Source organism: Dreissena polymorpha, chromosome 7 (genome assembly GCF_020536995.1).
Source record: "Dreissena polymorpha isolate Duluth1 chromosome 7, UMN_Dpol_1.0, whole genome shotgun sequence".
Classification (NCBI taxonomy): domain Eukaryota; kingdom Metazoa; phylum Mollusca; class Bivalvia; order Myida; family Dreissenidae; genus Dreissena; species Dreissena polymorpha.
Genome location: NC_068361.1, coordinates 105,495,809 through 105,512,997, shown reverse-complemented (window position 1 = coordinate 105,512,997; position 17,189 = coordinate 105,495,809). Strand labels below are relative to the sequence as shown.

The 17,189-nt window shown below is 33.8% G+C and overlaps 4 protein-coding genes across 4 annotated transcripts in view; all 4 read right to left on the bottom strand.

Annotated features, from left to right (window-relative positions):
• Positions 1 to 2,117, bottom strand: part of LOC127840009 (uncharacterized) — a 54,339-nt gene extending 52,222 nt beyond the window's left edge. The window contains exon 1 of the mRNA XM_052368398.1: positions 1,585 to 2,117. Coding sequence (XP_052224358.1) covers positions 1,585 to 1,981 — 397 coding nt within the window. The 5' untranslated portion in view covers positions 1,982 to 2,117. The remainder of the gene's footprint in view (positions 1 to 1,584) is intronic.
• Positions 1 to 17,189, bottom strand: part of LOC127837258 (uncharacterized) — a 405,532-nt gene that overhangs the window by 34,272 nt on the left and 354,071 nt on the right. The gene's annotated exons all lie outside the window — the stretch shown is intronic.
• LOC127837254 (long-chain fatty acid transport protein 4-like) overlaps positions 1 to 17,189 on the bottom strand; it is a 456,835-nt gene that overhangs the window by 349,118 nt on the left and 90,528 nt on the right. The window lies entirely within an intron of this gene.
• The window catches only part of LOC127840008 (uncharacterized), a 35,845-nt gene continuing 34,547 nt past the window's right edge, over positions 15,892 to 17,189 (bottom strand). Inside the window, exons 4-5 of the mRNA XM_052368397.1 lie at positions 16,333 to 16,395; positions 15,892 to 16,082 (exon numbers count right to left, since the gene is read on the bottom strand). Of these exons, the coding sequence (XP_052224357.1) occupies positions 15,902 to 16,082; positions 16,333 to 16,395 (244 nt within the window). The 3' untranslated portion in view covers positions 15,892 to 15,901. The remainder of the gene's footprint in view (positions 16,083 to 16,332; positions 16,396 to 17,189) is intronic.

The window sequence follows — 17,189 nt, the reverse complement described above, 5'->3', positions numbered from 1 at the left end:
TTGTATTAACCCATTTATGCTTAGCGTCAAGAAAAAAGGCATTGGCATTATGCGGCGTCTCATCAGGGTTTGCGCTGTTTGCTTAAAGGAATTTCTGTAAGAAATATACTAAATATATAAATACATATACTAGACATCCCTAATTTTGGAAATAAATTGATCCAATGTAGAAGGATGGGAGAGTCCACTAGGCATAAATGGGTTAAGATTTGTATTTAATAATTCGAATGTTAATCGTAGGTATAAGCCATGACATTGATCACGTGAATCTATACACTCGCAGGTATGGATTTACGGATTCATGTCCACCACTCAAAGCTATTTTATCAAACGTGTTATCGAAACATATACCAAATGGATATTTTGTTTCTTTCCCTAAAGGGAGAGACCTGATATGTTGTCCAAAAGGACTGATTTGATGTAAGCTAAGACTATAGGATGTCATATACAAATTACCACAAGGGTCAATAGCAATTTGACGTGAGCAAGCTAGATCTTGGTTCTTATATTCAAATATTTTCTCTCCATTTAAGTTAAATGCCATTAATGTTTTCTTAAAACCATTTGAAATTATTAACACACGATTATGCGCATTAAAATTACAAAAACTTAATGATGATAGTGTACACTCTTGTATGTCTGATCTTAAACGGATTTCACAAAGCAACGTTCCGTCATTATTAAGAATATCGATCTGCTCCTTGCTATTTGACATACATATGTAATGGTTTAGTGCGACATTTCTAGTAACATCGTTATACGGGATTCTTGTTTGCAGTTCTGTAATAACGTGCACATTTCCATAACGAAGTTGTGCAAATGCAATTTTGCAAGCATTTGGCAAAGTAATAACCATGTCCATTGGACCTGTCTTAGAAACTGACCAAGGCGTAACGTCGCAATTGAATTTTGATATTACAAAATCACTATCTTCCTCAATCACTAGTAACGCATTCACTTCGTGTAAAGATATAACGATGTACTTCTCTATCCATATGCATGAACGAGGGTCGGGACGTTTTTCCTTGTCAAACAGGGGTATAGTACTTAAATCTTTAGTACATTGAAGCTGTGTAATTCGCTCAGTGTATGGCTTATAATGACTGTTATCTGTATCGGATCCTTTCTCACTTACATCACAAGTGCAATCTTCTATTCGCAAGGAATTCTTAACCTCTAACAGTAAACGATCAAAAGAGGTATCCTCAACACATTTAAAGCTAGATTTGCTTCTACTTTTCTCCAATTCACCTACGGTTGATTTCAATCGACATACCGAAATCTTTTCAAGCTGGCGCTGCAGGAGAACAACGTGTTCATTCGTTCCAAATTTCTCAACTTGTTCAACATAAGTTGACTGCTGTTCAATGTCATTCAAAAACTGACGTGCCTTTTCGTTGTTTGTTTTGATTTTTTCTCCTATAACTTTCTTCTTATCAGCAATAGATGATAGCACTTCATTCTCGAGTTGCGCGTATATGTCTAAGAGTTTCTGCTTAATGGTTTGGAGTGAAGCCAACGCTTGATTTTCTATTTCAAAAACCAATTCTTCGTGATTGCGTTCATGTTCTAAAAGACGCTCACCTTGCTGTTGAAAGTCATGCAACACTGTCTTTAATCCGGAACAATCTTCTTTTATATCATTCAAAATATCAGAAAGTACCTTTACTACCTCGCACTTTCTGTGATCAGCCATAGCACACTTATTACAACAGGTCATATCGTGGTCTTTACACAGGTATACCACTTCTTCCTTTTCGTGATTAGGGCATGCAAGCAAGCTCTTCAGAAGTTCCTTTATCTCCTCGGGAGGTACATCCGCAATGTCACACAACGTGTGGTGCTTGGAAACCTTTATCTTTACATGATCCTGTTTACACTGACCACAAAGTGGTTCATCACATTCTTTGCAATTCACAACGCCCTCTATTTCGGCTTTCTCCTCCAAACAGGGGCCGCATAAGTATTGTTTGACAGACATGTTTGTGCAAATTCTAACAAATTTACCTCCGTATATTTATATTCTAAATCGAAAGTAGGGGCAAATACCTGGCATGTGCATACTCATCCGTATATTGATCGACTGTGCCACTTACTGTGTTACATAACAAAGATAACAACCTAAAAGGCTTTTGAATCAAGTATAGCTTTTAGTTCATCTGATATACATGTTATGCGCACGTTTGCACATCACAATCCACAGTCGACTACAGGTATATGTTGTGTTCTTATTATTCTTGAGCATAACATCAATCTTTTCACACAGTGGTTCTTCAAAGTCTCTCCAATACACATATCCCTATATTGCAGCTTTCTTCTCCAAAAATGAGCTATATAAATATTTGTTACAGACAAGTTCACACGCAGTTAAACAAAATCGCCTACGCGTGTTTATATTCTAAATCGAAAGAAGGGAAAATACCAAGCGTGTACACACTTGCATGAGTACCACTTGGTATGCTTTGTCAAACAGTTGTGATCCACTTTAGTGCCAATTAAAATTGCAATCGATAAACCCGTTAAGAATACGAAGGTATTAAATGGCGTAAACCACTCTTTTATGGAGTGCCTATTTACTTATTCCTGAACTTGGACGAACAATGTATTTAGTGTATGGCGGCATATAACTTACTACAGCATGTCACATGTAGTCTTTGCACATGTATAATACTTCTTCATTTTCATGATTCGTACAGGCTGTAAATATTTTCAGAAGGTTTGTATCTCCTAGGGAGGTACATCCGCAAATCCACATTATTTGTGGGCCTTTAAAGCCTTTGTCCACACATGATCTTGTTTACATTTATTACAAAGTGGTTCCTCACAATCACTGCAGTACACAACTCCATTTTTCTCTATGTTTTCAAGAAAAACGTGGCCCTCATAAATGTTTGGTGGCAGACATTTTCGCGATTTATCAACTACGTGTTTTGATACTCTAAATCGAAAGTAGGGATAAAACAACTACCAGGCATGTTTAAACCCGTTTCAGTATCGGAACAAAACTGATAACAAATTCGCACGTTCGCCAATGCTTTAAACCTTGAATCTCCATGCAGAGTTGTCGTTCCATGTTGTAATGTAACTGTCGTGCAAGATTAATAAACTTGAACAATGGCAATAAAGAAGAATACTAAAATCGATACATAAATGATTATTTTTATCAACAGCATAATCATACTAATAAGAATCTTCATTTACATCATTATTGTCATTATCATCATAATCTTTATCAGCTTTAATAGGTCATTGCTATCATTAACGTCGCTTTAAGTGCATTATTAACTAAGTTTAATTATGTATATACCACTTACACAACACAAAATACATGAATATCCAATAAATGTGTGATTTGTAATCATAGCTTGCTATTGTTCACAATAAACACCAATCAAACAAGACGTGTTTGTGAAACACTACGTCCCTCCATATATTTGACCTTTTACCTTGAAGGATGACCTTGTCTTTCACCACTTAAAATATGCAGCTCCATGCATATGAGAAGTTGTTAGAAGTTATAGTGTGTATTAAATGATCGATTTTGACCCATATATTTGACCTTTGACCTTGAAGGATGACCTTGACCTTTCACAACTCAAAATGTGTAGCTCCACGAGATATACATGCATGCCAAATATAAAGTTGCTATCTTCAATATTGCAAAACGAAGTTATAGTGTATATTAAATGAGCGATTTTGACCCATGTATTTTACCTTTGACCTTGAAGGATAACCTTGACCTTGGCCTTTCACAACTAAAAATGTGCAGCTTTATGAGATACGCATGCATGCTAAATAGAAAGTTGCTATCTTCAATATTGCAAAAGTAAAGGCAAATGTTAAAGTTTGACGCAAACCAACAAACAAACCAACAAACCAACAGACAGGGCAACAACAATATGTCCCCAAGTATAGATTGAGGGACATAAAAAGGATTACTCAATGTCTAAACAATTCTTTCACCAGGTGTATTGGTAGTGGAAAACAGCAATCATAGATACATAGTATGTTGTCTTATTCTTTATTTTTCAACACGATGTTAGCATTATCAAGCCCGAACTTCAAAACTTATTTAATTCTAAACTCGAAATAAATAGAGGATGTTACATCAGTTTCATTTTAATGTAGAGACTCTTCTTTTGCGCTTAAACAATTCCTCTCAAATATTCGCATGTGTTGAATGTCGGAAGGAAATTCGGAGGTTTGTAATTATTGTAAACATTACCGTGAATGGTGGAAATCTTAATCGTAACCGGGTTTCGGTCACGTCTTATACGTATATCATGATTTAAATTGCAAAAAAGTCCATAATTATGAACACCAAAATATAATTAACAAGTAATGTATGTGTAAGAGAGGCCATACGGTGACCGTCTATTTTCTTTTACGATCATGTTTCTTTGTTCAGTGTTTATTTTCAGTCACAAAAGGCCTTTACAACGTGGGAAATAGCTTGTGATTAGTAAACACAAACAATAGATATACTTCTCTTTCCTATTCGATCGGCCTGTAAGCAGAAGCAAGCGTGTTGTAGCTCGTCGCATTTCCCGTCAAAATAATATTCCTCCTACTGCGTTCTTGTTCTAAGTGTTTAAAACAGTACTTGCAATTCGTGACAATCTTCCATTCAATAATTTAGCGTTATGAAATACAACGAATATCGGACAACGCTATTGTCGCAAGGGTTTTCAATTGTATCAATATATATTGGTGCTCTGACCTAACTTTAACAAATTAAATATTCGCATACCGATTAAAAATGGACTGTTGTCTCTAACACGGTAAAGTGAACGTGGGAGCTTCACTCGAATGTGAATTGTGCACAGTGGCATCATGTGACTTTAGTTGCGGTTACAGAGTTTTGAATAGTGCCAACTATCTTTGTTATACTATTCTTGTCGATGCTTTTTCTAGGCAACTTGTTACTTGTTGTAGGAATTCGCGAATCTTTTTATTTATTGTATTTTTGAGACACTTTTCAACGCATATTTGGTCACGTAGTGCATCTGGTTCTACCAGTTTTTATTGACAACGTACCTAGGATATCAACCGTCAGTGCATTTCATATCACATCTTTGTATGCATGGATGCAATTGTGTTTGTATCGAGTAAATTTACTCACGCTATTCATATATTAGAATATTGAAACGTATTTAGATATTTACAATAAAGAAAATGTAGAGACAATCTTATAAGTTTTAAATTTATTCTTTGATTCATAACAAATACAATACCATTTATAGTTCAAACATATTTAGTAAATATATATGCAATAATTTGGAAATAAAATTAACTTTTGTAAATGCTGCAGGTTTACGCTAGTCTTAAGCAACAGTCAATGAATGACTAAATGCAAAAGTTGATGTTTTTAAATGGATAATTATCATGCAAAATATGTTTTAACATGTTGCAATATTCAATGGAAAACTCACATGACAAAACAATGCAATACATTGGAACATTGTTGCACCCCTATATGTATGCAAACATCGATTAACTGTTCATTATAAATATTTAATGTGACTCACCTAATTACAAACAAAACTCAGTAACATTACGATAATACAAATATAGTAATATAACCGTACGCGTTTCGGTTGCATAAATAAATAAACAAACTCAATGAACAAATTAATAAATGCCTACAAAGTACCATATAGAATTAATCAGACAAAACAAATGTAATCATGAAAGAATGTGTGTGCTTCTTACATGTACAATGAAAAGGCCGATTATAACTAACTTGATTAAACCAGCATAACGTATATCGTATCTATGCAGGTCATCATTGAGTTAACAAATAGACAATTACGATTGTAAAAACCTCAAAATAACAATTAAATCGTGAAAAAGTGTTGTGCAGGCAGAAACTGCCTATAAAACATACGTATTTAAACCATGAGCTTGTACGGCATGTTAAACATGATAAAACAGTGTTCCATTTAATGAAGATAATTAATTAACAGAGCGATGACTTTAATGTTTGCTTTGTTTATTAAGCTACAATGCATGACATGACTATGGTAACTATAACTTTACAAAAATATTTTAAATATTTAAGCAAAAATACAAACAATTTTATTTGACCTCACACATGAAGAGCTCAATCATGAAGCCTCCTCTATGGCAAAGATAAAATAAAATTAAATAAGGTGATGACTCATTCAAAAGTATAAATTTGTTTCATATTATATCGTGATCTACCCATGTATCCTCAAAATCCCTGGTAAAAGCTCACAACTTAATATTTCAAAACCTGATCTTCTGCTTACATATATAACTGTAAATATCTAGAGTTAAAGGTTCTTATTGGCCGGTTCTGTTATTCATGTAAAACAGTGATTCTGTCACATTATGGTTAGAAATTGTAGGTGGAATATGTAGGTTTACCTCATGTAAGAAATATTGAAAATGTTATCAAAAGGGCCAGTAAACATGACAGTCACAAAGTGAGTTGTTGAGTATTTTATCCTACATTATGCAGAGAAACCAACGTAAATAGGGAGGGACGGACTTGTCTCATGCGCGACACGAGAAAATGGTAGCTAATCCAAATCTCGTCATCTTGGCAATACGCGCATGACGAGATATCGAATGATAGATAACACACCAGTAATTTAAGAGTAATGAACATTGCCAGTAACTATGTGTCGTCCATGAACTATGAACGATTACGTGACACAGGACGTTAAATGGTGACCGTGAACCAAGGATTCGAACAAAGAAATACTTCCACTTACGATTCCGAAGCCATGAAAAACAACGCGAAGAAACTCCGTTCGAACAAAGAAATACTTCCATTTAAATAAAACAGAATAAATTTGTGTCATGAGAATAGCGTTTCTTTAGCACATTCATTTTATTTGGGTATATTATCACAGGTGTGATAAGTTATCTGAGTGCTAATATAGCAAATTCCATTTACTATAATTATGTAAATAGAAGGCCCGTTTATCATTTCATGTAATTGACCCTATAAGATTTGCCAATGCGATACAAGTTAAGGAGAAAAACAGCGCTCCTGACATCGTTGGCGTGGTTTGCCTGCAGCAACATGCGTTCATAACGCATTTGAGATCGTGATCAGATCTTAAAGCCCCGACACAGAAGACGAATATGTCATCGACATACAGATATCTTCGACGACGATGTATCCTTCGAGGATACGATGACGTAACAGACGACTTCAATTAGGATCCAGCATTGTCGACATTGATCCAAATTGTGAACCAGCATCAAAACCATACAACGAGTGGACTGTTAATGGACATTTCACGCGTCGTCGAAAATGATTTTTAAAGATACGATGATATGAATGGACTTGATGATGAAAAATCGCGCGTACTTTGTACATATATTAGGTGAAATTTTTTATCGTCTTTGAACTTATATATATATATATATGTGTGTGTTACCTTAATTACGTGTACATAAACAATAATTATAATACTACAGTCATGCACGCAGTCATTCTTCAGAACTCTATATAATAAACGTTTGAAGTATTCTAAATCGTGCGACAACCGAAGACCAACAGCTGCTCCGACTGACAATCATCGTCTTCATTCGGAAGCCGCCGTCTTCCATCGACTGCATGTTACCATCTACAACCAGATGTCGCATACTCTCCAACCGGACGTCTCTCTTCACCCAGACACCACATCGCCTCCACCAAAGATGTCAAAATGGACACTATTCGTATTGGATTTTCCAAATCAGTGACGCATTCCACTTCATTGTGATTGACATTGACGATTTAAATATTCCCATATTTTATTATTTCAGCAGAAACATTCGTTAAAAATTTCATTAATAATTTGCAGATTTTCATCATATATATGTTTTAGTCACTGATGTTTTCATGTTTGCGTGTTTGATTTTTTCATCGTATGTGTTAATATGTTTTTGTTTACTTCCATACTTAAATTCTTCAAGATTTTTCTGTATGCTAAAATACATAAAAATCAAATTAAGAGGATAAGTTGTGTCACATTATGGTTAGAAATTGTAGGTGGAATATGTAGGTTAACCTTATGTAAGAAATATTGAAAATTTTATCAAAAGGGCCAGTAAACATGACAGTCACAAAGTGCACATATAATCGTATCGATGAGGGAGAGATTAAAGAATAGTATAGTTAACACAAGGCCGGGTATGTTTGTATTGGTCAAGCAACGCATAGACTGACCAATGGGATTCTTAGTAATCTAGCCAATCAGCTTATTTAGAAGACTGACCAATGGGATTCATAACTGAGTTTCACGGGGCAAATGTTAGAGGGAAATAGTTCAGTTAGCGTTTAGACCTAGAGGTGTACAGATGGAAAAAAGACACAATCATGTAGCAATCACAACGTATTTGTACAACTGAAAATATTAGTTAAGTCAGACATTAAATTGGACTAGAAACTGATATATGGTGTTGTTGAATATTTTATCCTACATTATGCAGAGAAACCAACGTAAATAGGGAGGGACGGACTTGTCTCATGCGCGACACGAGAAAATGGTAGTTAATGCAAATCTCGTCATCTTGGCAATACGCGCATGACGAGATATCGAATGATAGGCTACACACCAGTAATTTAAGAGTTATGAACATTGCCAGTAACTATGTGTCGTCCATGAACTATGAACGATTACGTGAAAATTCTTTAGTTTTGTGTGGGTTAAAGCCTTCTGTTTGAAGGGTTGTCTTCTTAAGCTTGTGTGTACCTAAAACAAAAAAGCTTGAAATAATCATTTACTTTAATGGCTTACAAATGGATCAGATTGCGTAAATACAAAAGAATACAAAAATACAACTGAAAATATTAGTTAAGTCAGACATTAAATTGGACAAGAAACTGATATATGGTGTTGTTGAATATTTTATCCTACATTATGTAGAGAAACCAACGTAAATAGGGAGGGACGGACTTGTCTCATGCGCGACACGAGAAAATGGTAGTCAATGCAAATCTCGTCATCTTGGCAATACGCGCATGACGAGATATCGAATGATAGGCTACACACCAGTAATTTAAGAGTAATGAACATTGCCAGTAACTATGTGTCGTCCATGAACTATGAACGATTACGTGACAATGCTTTAGTTTTGTGTGGGTTAAAGCCTTCTGTTTGAAGGGTTGTCTTCTTAAGCTTGTGTGTACCTAAAACAAAAAAGCTTGAAATAATCATTTACTTTAATGGCTTACAAATGGATCAGATTGTTTAAATACAAAAGAAATATGTATGATCAAAACATCTAACATGTCTGACTATTATTTCCCAGGGCTCATTTTATAAAAGAAAAAAGTAAACAAAAAGACAATTAAAAGTCTTAATTTCTCTTACTTAAACTGGGCATTTCTGCAGCACTTGATTTAATAAAAAAATACATTAAATTATAACGTTTATTTATTCGCATAATCAGCAATACATGCTTTTGACAAAATAAATCATATGATAAATACATATACACAGTGAGGTGAAGATTGGCTAAATCATAGCATACAAATAATCTAGATAGATAATTTAAAAAAAAAACAAACACACACACACACACACACAAAAACACACAAAAGAAACAGGAAAATGTAGCACGAAAAAACACAATATTCATGCATGCATCGTCAGAGGTTAATGTATTCAAAACTCTATTTATCAAAGTATTCTGTGATCTCATGATTTTACATCAATAGTTAAGAGCTCGTTCTTTACAAATGACGGACAATGGGAAGCGACCAAGTTCACCTAGTACAGCAGCATTTGATGTTTGTTGACGAACCCCAAGTATTTGTTTACAGAATTTTAAATGCAGTTTATCAACCTCAGGCATATCGTAAATTCCCCAGACTTCGCAGCCATACGTGATTATTGGTGCTACCATTGAGTCAAACAGTAACAACTTAATTTTAATATCTAATTTTATTCTACTGAATATTGAAATAAGGTGATTATATGCTTTAAGAGCCTGCTCATTCAGTGATTCAACTGCACGTTTAAGTGAGCCGTTATAGAAAAATTTAACACCTAAGTACGTAAAGACATCTACTATTTCAATGTTGTCGCCGTTGAGTTCCCATGTGTAAATATTTTTATTTTTATACTTTTGAAAAATGCATACCTTAGTTTTCCCTACATTTACCTTGCGACCCCATTTCTTAGAATATTCATTTATACAATTTAATTGGTGTTGTAGACTATAGGGATCAGTTGAAAAAATTGCAATGTCAGCGGCAAACATTAACATAAAAATAGATAACATATCAACATCATTTGTACATAGGTTTGAAGAACTCAAATGCTCACCAATATCATTAACAAACATAATAAACAAAAGAGGTGACAAAGGCTCACCTTGCTTGACTCCTAATGATACATCAAAGAATTCTGAGTATGACATTAAGCTTGGACACTTTATACACGATTTCACATTTGCATATATGGATTTCAACATATTAAGCATTTTACAGCTGATACCTGAGTTCACAAGTTTAATCCATAGGCCATCATGAATGACAGTATCAAATGCCTTTTCATAGTCTACAAAGGCACAATATAGTTTTACATTATTTGCTAAAACCTTCTGAATAGTACTATATAGAATAAAAATACAGTCAGACGTACTACGATTTTTTCTAAAACCAAATTGACATTCATTTAAAATTGATTCGTTCTCGCACCAATTATTCAGACAGTTGCGCAGCGTTAAAGAAAATATTTTAGCCAGAATATTTACTAAAGTTATCCCTCTATAATTTGCCGGATTAGATTTATCACCCTTTTTTAACAATGGGACAATTGAGCCTTTAGTCCAGGACTCAGGATATACACAGTTATCAAATAAGTAATTGAATATTTTAGCTAGGAATGGGGCGATAAATTCTTTACAATCAATGAAAAAGTCCACAACGTTACCGTCCAAATCAGCGCTTTTATTTCGGGACATCGAAGATATCGTTCGGTCGTAAATGCATCATCGAGCAAGTCAATATTTATGCCGTCAGCTGAATCTGAATAATTGCAATTACTAAAACAATTTTCGTTTGGCGTTTCAGACATTTGTTTAAAGTGATTTAAAAAATCATTTACATTTATATTGGCTTGATTTTTATTACCGCCTTTGAAATTCTTTATATATTTCCAAAATTTTCGTGAATCGGATCTACTCATATCTTTAAGACGATGTTGCTCTTTGTTATTGTAATTATATTTAGCTTTTTATTAAATTATTACATTTCAAATCCACCAAAATATTAAAACTTCAAAGAAGATAACAATAGAATTATAATTATAAGCTAATGATAAAAGATTAAGTAAAGTCAAATTTATATTCTGGTCTTAATGCTCAAATCTTAATACATTTTAAACATTTTAAACAATACATTTTAAACTCTTGACAAAACTATTAACACGCAAAATCCACGAACCTGTTGTGTCTGCAGCCTTTTCCATAAGACGAATAAACAAGGGTCTTGTGTACGGGGGTAGTTTCTCCTGTAAGGCTTTGCACAGTTGTACGAGATTGATCTTGTGTTCTGGATCTACTATGGCCGCCATACCTGCACGACCTTCAGCACCTGTTGAAATCAAATCTAGGTCAAAAGTCACACTTGCAACTGTTATATTCTTTTTATAGCTCGCTCGCTGAGCCGCCGTGGGCAACACGAGTAGCTCGCATCAAGTTAACACGTGTATTGGACTGTAGATTTTGAAAAGTTTGGTATCTGTGCGCGCAACGGAACCGGATATCCGGAATATCCGAAACCGGAACTGGAAATGTTCGAAGTAAATTACCAGCGTGTCCTGATTGATCATAATGACAAAATAGAAAAAAAGATCAAATTTACGGCTTTTAAATATTTTAAAATTCTTCTCTGTATTTATTGTAACTATATTTCGAATAAAGCATCAGCATTATTTGTGTAAAACATTTGTCTCCATTCAGGAACTTCCCCGTTCGATGACGTCATCACAAAATTTATCCAAGTAACGAATGACGTTGACGTTTTGTGTGTACATAGCAAATGTCAACACCGACCGCTACTCGCATCTTTTATTAAAAATGACGACAAAACAAGTAAGTGCTATTATTTATTGGAAGATTGCCATTGAGGAACAAACACACGATTGGTTCGGCATGTACTCAGGTACCAAACTTTTTCAAACAACAACCTGCACAGTCAAATACTCGATTTCATAATCATTTCATATAGTGTTTTTCTTTCACTGTCTAAGTCATGCATTACATTTAAATTTAAAGGTGGTTAATCACATTTGAGTATCATTTCAACATGACGAAACTTTATTATCTCATCAAAAATTAAGTTGTTATATTCTAGATCTATTCTCTTCTATTGAAAAAAAACACACGAGAATTTAGCTTAATTTTTATGCCTCACAAAATGGAATGATTCAAACAAATATTGCTACCTTTGACAATATCTCATAGTGAGGGAGATAGTGCTTTTATTGACATCTGAGCAAACATTTCTTGTAAAGAACATTCTTAATTAATTATTTGATAATTACTACAAATCGTGCAATGTTGATAGATACTATAACATGTGATTGAATCAAGCAATCAAAAGATGTGATCAAATGTGATTAACCATATTTAAAACATAAATTAAAATAAGATATAAATAACTTTGAGGTGGGCGACAGTCGCTACCTTTAGTACGGTGGCTGACTTGACAGTCCCTACCTTGAGTATGGTGGGTGACGTGATAGTCGCTACCTTGAGTACGGTTGGTGACGTGACAGTCGCTAACCAAAATGACTTAGAAACAGTAGTTAGGAATATACAAATTAATTTAATCCTATTATTTTGGTACTTAAAAAATATATACTTACAAGTGTTAAATTATTAAAATGTTATATCAATGGTATTTAATAACATGTTTTGGTGGGTGACATAATTATCGCTGACCTACCTTGCATTTATTCCTCAATTATGGTAATTTGAAATAACTTTGACTTTAAATGCTCAAAAAGGAAAATAAAACAAATATGCTGCCTGGCCCTTGTGAAGTACAGTATGCAACGTGGAGAAATCATTGCTGATGTCAGTGAAAATTATAATTGAGAAGGTAGAAACAGTTGGCTGTTCTAAATTTTTACATTGTAGGTGCTATTTGATTGTTTAGTGTTTTAAGGAGGTAATGCCAACGGCATAAATACTAGATTAATATAGATGTCCTTGGTATATACAAATCTTTGTTTGCTGCACAATTTGTTTATAGTTTCATGTGTTACGCAACTTTCACCTTCGATATATCTTCTCTTCAGGTATACATAATTATCGCAGTATAGGTCACTTTATGGTTTAGATGTTTATTTATTAAAATATTAGAGTTATTTAGTTACAAGGACTGTTCTGTTGCTCTTATCCGCAGTTGGTATTGGAACCATATATATTTTACCAGATTTGTGCAAAATAAGGTGATTTTATCTCAACTATACACAGTCGGCAAATTAATAAGCACCATTTTTACGAACAGAAGCTTTTATGGGCTTTTCAAACATTAACTCATGTGAGCTTTTGAACTGACAATATACTGTTCTAAATCATGACAGAATATCAATTAAATGTAATTCTTTGTAAAATTTCCTAAGCAAGGTAATAATGCTATTATACAGCATTGCAGATTACCTATATATTTTTCAAAAAGGTCAGATAGCTTAATTGGAAGAGCAACCGAGGCCAATATCATATGATCAATATCATCAGATGGCTCATGGGTGGATTTGGGTTCGAATACCGATCTGACCTTTGTAGGTAAACCTGTTGTTGCAAGGCTGGCAACTGATAGTGTGACAATCTGTTTTGGGCGGGGTTTTGGGCTAAAAGTTCTGTTCATCAGGTCAAATTAAACCATTTAATATGGCCTGTTTGTTGTTTAATTTCTGATTAACATAATAATTAAAGTTAATTTCCTTACTTTTCATACCAGTGCCTATATTATCACCAGTCTTTACGAACTCCACATTCTTCTGTTAGGAAGTGCCTATATATATATATATATATATATATATATATATATATATATATATATATATATATATATATATATATATATATATATATATATATATAATAATTTTATTTAAAGCGATATTATAGGCATCTAAAAGTATAAAGGTGTCTATGGCAACCGTTGTTTATATATACCTCACTGATGTTACAATCTAAACCACACTGATGTTCCTATCTATAGCTCACTGATGTTACCATCACTCACTTATTGGAGCTACAATATATACCTCACTGATGTTACAATCTATTCCTCACTGATGTTACAATCTTTGCCACAATGATGCTATTAATCTATACTTTACTGATGTTACAAACCATCCCTCACTGATTTTACCATCTAAGCCTAACTGATATTACAGTTTATACCTCACTGATGTTACAATCTATACCTCACTAATATTACAATGTGTACACACTGGTGTTACAATTCATACCTTCCTGATGTTTCAATGCATACATCACTCATACTACCATTTATACTCACTGATATTACAATTTCTCTCAGTGGCACCATAAAACTCGCCAATCATTTTCACGCCAAATCTCGTCTGTAAATCATGCCACAATCCTGGCTGAAGCCCATTGCCAAACATGACTCGCACGCGATGCTGATTCTCGGTTGGTAAGAACGGCTGAGCCATTAAGTAACGACATATCTCACCAATGTATTGTGCTGTCTGTATAGAAGAAATAACTGAGAAATATTTAATGTGATAAAAAAGTGGCGATTTAGGGATTCTCAAATGAATAACAGTTTAAAGACTTAAACAGATGTCTTCAGGCGTATTAGTTTATTTTATCCCGATGCACAGACCTGTTGTTTGATACCCAGTGACCCCATTGCACATTTATATAATGTTCTTACAAAATATGTATTGAACCTGAATATTTCTAACTTTACATTTCTTTTTTATACATATTTTCTTACTAAAACTACCATTAGTTGTTGTTTGCTTGTTTTTTAATTATGTCTTGCTACTTATCCAAGTATCTGAAAATGCATTACATTTATAACCCAACCAGTTTTACAGTAAGAATATAAGATTTCAGTTTCTTTTATACCTAACGATAAAACATGATATTTCTGCAGTAAAAAAAAACAGCAGTGAAAATAACAAATTGTTATTTTCACGGATGAAAAGAACACATTTTCGGAACTCCTTTTTCTATTTTTAGATCATCATAAATAATTTTATATATATTTTCTATGATCACGAGTGAGTTAAAATCGACATTCCACAGAATCAAATGTATTGAGGTACGCCACAGCGAAAGGGAAACAGATGTTAATTATTTTCTTGAAAAAGGGGCATACAAGAAACAGAAAATTTGTTCATGTCGTTTGATATTTCACTTGTGATCATAGAGAAATAATATTTTCCATGATCACTTGTGAAATAACAAACGATCTTACACTGAATGAACAAATATCCTCTATGCCATGTTGGTCCTTGATGTAAAAAGAACAATTATCAATTATTTGTTACTAGAAAAATGTATGAATAACTATGATGACATTGACAGGACACCTATGGAACTTTGCATATATAATAGTTCCAGTTATAAATTTAGTGATGGCTACATCATTGAAAAAGAAAGGACAGCAACATTTAGTTTTGTTTAAACATTATTTCGCTTGATTCTATTGAAAGCGTAAATCTTATTTAAACACACGCAAGTCCATTTCCTAGGTTGAAACAGTATGTTGTGTCTTTGGAGAAGATTGTAAAAATGGTCTAACAGTTGGGATTGAAACATCAACCTCCCAGATGCTAGGTGGGAACCATATCCACTACGACCTTTCGTAAAGAAAAAACCAACATATTTCAAAATGTTTACAGAATAATCAACACTCACTGTACAGTTATATTTCAAACAGTCATCCCAGATTCCACTGGCTGTGAATTTCTTCTTGATGACCACAGTGGTCCCCCCATAGAAATGCCTGCCCCATACCAATAATGCCCCCTGCTGTGTGATACAGGGGTAGAGGGTCGTATAGTATGTCTTGATCAGTTAGTCCCAACATCATGTGCACAGCACTGGCCATGTAGTAGAACCTAAAATACTAGGTCAGGTTAACTACAGCAATCAAAGGCATCTTTGTAAGACACATAACATATTTGGAGAACTTAGCCGTTAAAAATGTATCTTAATGTAATGAATCCCTTTAGGTGACCTTGATTAACAGCTTAATATGGAGCTAACTATAACAAGTTTATGTCTACTGAGAGACGGACAGACATAAATCTTTGAGTCTAAAAAAAATTACTTTTAATAATATGATTTCCAAATAAGTTTGACTGATACCTGGAGTGAAAAATGATGGCAGTAGTCCTGTTGTTCCAGATGTGTACACATAAAACACACGGTCTGAAAATTCAAACAAAATTATAACAACTTCATATATTTTGCACACAAAGACTGAGAACTGATTAGATATTGTAACCAATCATCAATATCCTTGTAAGCATTTGCAAATGGAAAACAAACCTTTTTTGTAAAATTGTTTCTGCTCATTAAAGTTCTATTTTTATCATTTAATAACCCCACAAAATATGTGATAATTTCTCTTTAACATTAATAATGTATATCTAGGCCCCTGTTCACTGACTTTCTTGTCCACTAAAGAAATCACAAATACTTTGACACAAGCGATCATGAAAAAAAAGAAAATAGTGGCATTCACTGCCAATACGAATTTATCTAAAGTCCCAAAATTGCCAATCCCTGGTTAAACTTTTAGATGTTTATAAAAAAAATAGAGCTGTGAAGTGTAGAAATAAAGTGTTTTGAAGTTGTAGTAAACATTATACAGGCATGTGTATGATTAGAATATTCTTTTTAAAATAACTTGAATTAATTAGTAGTAAAATGTTATTTATCAACAAAGAATAATTTTCCAAATTTAAAGTAAATTTAAGCTCAACATTTTAGGTAATAATTAAAAATAGTGAGAAAAAAACTGCAGTGGCTTTGGTCATGGTTCAGGACTTTCATAACAGGGACACCACATTATATGCATACAAGTACTTCAAGTCTTATTGAGCCTCGCTCTGGGATAACAGAGCTAAATGCATGAGTGTTAAGTGTCTGGGATAACAGTGCTAAATGCATGAGTGTTAAGTGTCTGGGATAACAGTGCTAAATGCATGAGTGTTAAGTGT